The 6,000-nt window shown below is 44.8% G+C and overlaps 1 protein-coding gene across 5 annotated transcripts in view; it reads right to left on the bottom strand.

Moving 5' to 3' along the window:
- Window positions 1–6,000, bottom strand: part of LOC102995174 (BOS complex subunit NOMO1) — a 54,813-nt gene that overhangs the window by 45,139 nt on the left and 3,674 nt on the right. For all 5 annotated transcript variants that reach the window (XM_055090072.1, XM_028498658.2, XM_055090074.1 and 2 more), the window contains exons 3-5: window positions 4,663–4,708; window positions 1,676–1,776; window positions 874–980 (exon numbers count right to left, since the gene is read on the bottom strand). In XM_055090072.1, the coding sequence (XP_054946047.1) occupies window positions 874–980; window positions 1,676–1,776; window positions 4,663–4,708 (254 nt within the window). The remainder of the gene's footprint in view (window positions 1–873; window positions 981–1,675; window positions 1,777–4,662; window positions 4,709–6,000) is intronic.

The following is a 6,000-nucleotide window of genomic DNA, read 5'->3' as shown; positions in this document are numbered from 1 at the left end:
CGTCTGGAGCCTGTGCTCCGCAACGGGAGAGGCCACAACAGTGAGAGGCCCGCGTACCAAAAAAAAAAAAAAAAAAAAAAAAAAATGGATGATGTATTGACAGACTCATTACAAACTTCTATTTTGCAGTTTAGTCATATTTGTGTATTGAAGTAGTCAGTGGTGATTTGCGTGCTTTCAACATTATCAGGTGGAACTATTCTGATATTAATCTTGGCACATCTATTAACATTCACAACTCAACCATATAAATCTATTACATAAATGCTTTAAAGTTGACTCAGCAAGGTTGATTAAATAGTCATTAGTTCCAACTACAAAATGATTGTGATGTAATAGTGATAAAATGATTTTTAAAAATCGTAATTGAGCTAATCTGTATTGAGCTAAGTTATTAAGCACATATTCTGTGCCAGACAGTTTGAAACGATAATACCGTAATTTAATCTTCTCAATAACCTTAAGAGGTAGGTTCCATGATTATCCTCTTTTATAAATGAGGAAACCAAGGCACAGAGGCGTTAAGTAACTTGCTCCGGGGCAGAAAGCTAGCAAATGGGGGAACCAGGATTCAAACCCAGGCTGTCAGGCTCCAGAGCCAGTCCCAACCATTAAATGAAGGCCTACCATGTGCCAGGCCCTGCAGCATGTGCTTTATTTATCTCATATTTAATCACTGCATCAACGTTAGATGTAATGGGTCAAATGACTTCCATTTTACAGATGAGGAACTTGAGGCCCTGAGGGGCAGGAACCCGTCTGAAGTTAAGAGGCCGAAACAGGATTTGAACCCAGGTCTCCCTAAATCCAAAGCTCCCCCCACATCAGGGCCCGGCTCTAGCCTCGGGGCAGGGTGTGGCATGCATGACTCACTTTCCGCCCGGCTGTGTGACTGTGGACTGGATCTTTGCTTCTGTGCCTGTGTTTCGCAGAGACACCTGAACTCCTGCGGGCCCCAGGGGCTGCCCTTTGCTGAGAACCTGCCGTGGAGAAGAGGAGTTAGGAGCCACCCGGCAGCAACGTTCTCTCCCAACCGCACTGTCCATCCTGCGCCTGCTCCCACACGAAGCCTATGACTTTCTTTGGCCCAAGTTTCCTTGGAAAAGATGGTAGAGATTGTGGATACCCTTCCCAGGGAGGCCTAGGGACAGGGAGAAGGAACAGCAACAGTAAAATGACACTTTGTTTCATTGACTCTAAGACACCTTCAATTAAAGATGCACAATTATTTTACAAACCACTGCGAAAGAATAAATACCCAGGGTCCCCATCTCTAACAAGAAACCCACACAAAAAGCAGGGACCAAAGGCCCTCACTCTCAGGGTCAAGGGAAAGGAGAATAAACCCACCATGAAGAAAAGGTAGGCAATAAACATGTGCATCTCAACCGTGGTGCTAGATGCAGGGAGGGGAAACTCTCCCCTGAGAACCTGTCCCTCTAAAAAGCCATCCTGGCATCTATACTCGGACAGGGGAGTGACCAGCAACCCAGACCCGGCCCTTAAAAACACCCGCTACGTTTTACATGCAATTTCATTGAGCTCCCAGGTCCTCTTGAAGCTTATCGGTGGGTCCCTTGTGGGCTCAATGCCCCCAGTTTAAAAACATCTTGCTTTTTTAAAGGTAAGAGAAGACCCAGTATGTACCACAGAGCAAACGTGACAAATGCCAAACCTTTCCATTCACGGAGAAGCCCGTGAACACGAAGTTAACGTCCCCGCCCTTCGTGCAGATGTCGCTCACACCATCCACGTAGAGCTCCACGGTGGTTGGCTCTGCCCAGTGACGGGGGAGGGGGGAACAGGGTACAGGACACAAGAGCAAGCTGAGTTCTGGGACAGGATGAAACTGTCTGCGTAAAACACATTGAACTGCTTAACTTTCACTGTATTCACTTTTGAACCACTCACATGGCTTGAAATCCGAAGGCACAAGGAGGTACACAGGGAAAAGTCTCCTTCCCACCCCTACACCCTGACACCCACTCTCCCCCACCCCAAAGGGAACCAGAGTTTACAGTATAATATACTTTTGTAACAGTCTTGCAGCTGAGCTGTATCTCAGAGTCCCATGGAAAATCCAGTGAGTGCCAAAGAGTTTTATTACTGATCGCCCACCACAGACCAGGCACTGAGCTAACTAAGTACACTTAATCCTGACAACTATCTTAGAGGTAGATAGTAACATCTGCAGCCGATTGAGGGGTAAAGTGGGGCACAGGAAGGTTAAAGAATCTCCTAAAATCACAGAGCTTGTGAGGGATGGAGCCCAAATTCAACCCCAAAAGTCTGGCTCTACATCTGTCTCCTGACCAAGTACAGGAGTTCGGCCACATTATACCAGGTTTACCACTGTAAACCCCAATGTCCATAGTAACCCGGTGGATTAGAAGTCAGCAGACTGGCCAAGTGTGGACTGCAGCAAATGGAAAAAGGGGGACAGCTTCTACCAACTACTGCCACGTGACCCAGTGCTGCCCAAGCCTCCACCTTCTCAAGAACAACTGGAAATCTGGATTTTATGTGCCGTGTCCTGATTTTTCAATGTTAGCAACTAAGTCAAATTAAAAAAAACTGAAGAGTTCATCATAATAGGGGTTAAAGTTGAGTTTTTAAATGGTTCGGAAGACCGTGAAGTGAGAAGCAGAGGAAAAAATGGACCAGTCAAGAGAATTTCTGGTAAAATGAAGAATGACGCGCATACACAGGGGAAAGCACCAGTGAAAAATGGACAAAACCTTGAACAGGCAGCTCACAAAAAGAGGATATCCAAATGGCCAGGAAATACGAAAAAGTGCTCAATCTCATGGACCATCAGGAAATGCAAATCAAAAGCACAATGCGAGGCCACCACTCCACCACCAGGACGGCTAAGATGAAAGAGACTGACAGCCAGTGCTGGTGAGGATGTGGAGGTCTGAACTCTTACACATGGCTGGTAGAGCAATGTTTTGCGACATCTACCTTGGCTGTCCGGCAATCTCTACTAGGGCTGAACGTGTAAAAAGTCTATCACCCAGCAATTCCACCCTGGTATATACTCAACAGAAATGTAGACTTGTGTGCACCACAAGATATGTACAAGGATGTTCGCAGGAGCACTGCTCCTAGTGGCCGAAACTGGGGCGCAACCCAAATGTCCACCAACAGTAGAGGGGGTAAATCACTTGATATTCACACAGCAGTAGAATGAACTAATATACCAACACATAATAACACATAATAAGGATGAATTCTGTGAAAATTGTCAAGAGAGAGAAACCAGGCACAAAAACGTACCCTGTGCGATTCTATTTACATGAAGTTCAAACCAGACAAGATAATCTATAATTTTAGGTCGGGCGGCACAATTAGCAAGTGCCTGGGATGGGGCACTTCTGGGTGCTGGTCAGGTTCTGTCTTGTCATCTAAGTGGTGGTTACGTGAGTGCGTTCGTTTTGTGAAAATTCATCACCTGATATCCCTGTGATGAGTACAATTTTCGGAAAGTATGCTATAATTTAATTTTTAAACTTATTAAAAGTAAAAGAACTGACAAGAAGGGAGGGGATTCAAACAACAGTCCTGCAAGCCACCGATCTGTGACCTCTCTGGCCGATCTGTCGTCTCTCTGGCCATGGGTTGGCTTTGACTCCCCTCTGCTTTTCTGGACCGCACCAGCCAGGCACCCCCGGCCGTGAACTGAGAAAGCGCTTGTCGTCCAGATGCGACTTGGCTGTCACTGCCACTGTGACAGCAGGGACTCAGTTCTTCCCCCTCTAACTCACAGGCAGGCCTGGTAGGAACTACTGGGCCCTCCACGTCTCCCCCCAGGCTACAGAACTGGGGTCACACACCCTCTACCGAAACGTCAAGGCTCTACTCTCCAAAAACACCAGCTACGTCACAGCAGAACCCCTTCTTCTGATCCAGCCCACTCCCGTTCCTCTGACTTTGCTAAAAGACAGTCACCTCAGGAAAGTCTGGAGCTTTTGTTCGTACGTGTGTGGAAAGACTGCTTTTAAGTGTTTACTAATTAATTGCCAATTATGTGCCAGCGATTCTGAACACATAAATACACTGGTCCATTAATCCTCCAGTAGCCTGTGAGGCAGGTACTATTACTCTCCAGACCCCTAGTGAGAAGACAGACGCCAACCCAGTGGAAGTAACTCGTCCAAGGTCGTCACAGAGCTGGTAAGGCCCAAGGTTGTCAGATCCTCTGATCTCTTAAGAGAAGTAAATCTGGATTTTTATGTCAAGTCTCACAATGTTTAATGTTGCCATTAATTCACTGAAAAAATTTTTTTAAAAACACTGAGAGGGCTAAGAAAGAAGCCATCCTGGAAGAGGAACAAAGTCCCCACTCCTGACCTCTGTATTTATCAAGTTCTACTGGCACTTAATGAACGAAGCTGCTAAAGTGGAGTTTTCTGAGAGGTATAAGAAAAGATGCCTACTTTAAGAAACATGACAGAAAAATCTTAAGGTAGGTCTAAAGTAAATCCAATCTACTCTAAAGTAATAGGGGCAAGGCGGTTAAAAAAAAAACAAAAAAACGCTCTTCTACACTAGAAAGGAATCCTTACTATTTTAACAATCTATGCACTCTGTCAATTTAAATTAATATTCAGCATATAACCTAATCCTTTACAGAGTATACCTGGTTATTTGTTAACTTACCAAAACTCCACCCTAAAGGAGGCTCAATCTTCAGAATGAAATCTCCCTACAAGGAGAAAAAAAAAATCACTGCAAAGGACTAAGAACTGATGACTATTCAGCTAGTTTAATTTAGTTTAGTGCTAGCCCATTATCTAGAATTTTCACACCTGACATGGAATTCCAAGCATAAACTTTGTACTTGTAAATGGTAGTGAGCTCTTGATTCCCTTCATGTGCTGCAATCTCAACCCCCGAACCTCCCATTTAACCCATCAAAGAGTTACAAAGACTCTGTATTCAGCTGCTCTTGGTCTTTTGATTCCACACATTCTATTAATCCAGTCTCTCGTTAACCCCTCATATGACTAAGGTTGCCAGGGTCAGCCAGATCTTCAGGAACTGAAGTCATTTCTTAAAACTAGATTTTACATATACCCTTGAGTGAAGGGTTCCTTGAGAATGTTTTTTTTTTATTTTTTTATTTTTTTATTTTTTTATTTTATTTTATTTTTTTTTATTTATTTTTTTTGTGGTATGCGGGCCTCCCTCTGTTGCGGCCTCTCCCGTTGTGGAGCACAGGCTCCGGACGCGCAGGCTCAGCGGCCATGGCTCACGGGCCCAGCCGCTCCGCGGCATGTGGGATCCTCCCAGACCGGGGCGCGAACCCGGTTCCCCTGCATCGGGCCCAGCCGCTCCGCGGCATGTGGGATCCTCCCAGACCGGGGCGCGAACCCGGTTTCCCTGCATCGGCAGGCGGACGCGCAACCACTGCGCCACCAGGGAAGCCCCCGAGAATGTTTTAATAGTTAAAAAACAAAAACAAAAACAGATTTCAAGACCCAACTAGTCTACCTCTAGAAATCAATCTTATGTATTGTGCATAAAGATGTAAGTTCAAGAATATTTATTGCTGTGTGGTTAGTAATAATAATTTTTAAAACTGGGAAAAAGCCTCTGTGTCTATAGAGGAAATTGAGAATAAATTAGTTTGGCCTGCCTCTGACATGTGTGCAGCCATTAAAAGGAAGGTCCATACATGCTGATGTCCAAAAGTGTGCCAAAACATCACCACAGGGGAAAAAAAGCACATTGCAGAACAATGCCCAGTGTTTGAGTCCATTTGTATTTTTTTTTAATCAAAAGCAAAACTACACAGTATATTAACTACTTTTGCAACTTCCTGTGAATCTGTATTTCCAAATAAAAAGTTGAAATGTGGGGAGAATGAGGGGTGGGAGAACGGGTATGCATGGATACCCATCTATGTGCACATGGGTTTGTGTATCTGCATATATGTACACGCATGTATATTTGCGGATATCTGTCCAACTCTAAATACAGAGAAAGCCATCTGCT

The sequence above is a fragment of the Physeter macrocephalus genome, chromosome 14, assembly GCF_002837175.3.
Source record: "Physeter macrocephalus isolate SW-GA chromosome 14, ASM283717v5, whole genome shotgun sequence".
NCBI classification, from domain to species: Eukaryota; Metazoa; Chordata; class Mammalia; order Artiodactyla; family Physeteridae; genus Physeter; species Physeter macrocephalus.
The sequence above is the reverse complement of the archived record's forward strand: the minus strand, read 5'-3'. Positions and strand labels throughout refer to the sequence as shown.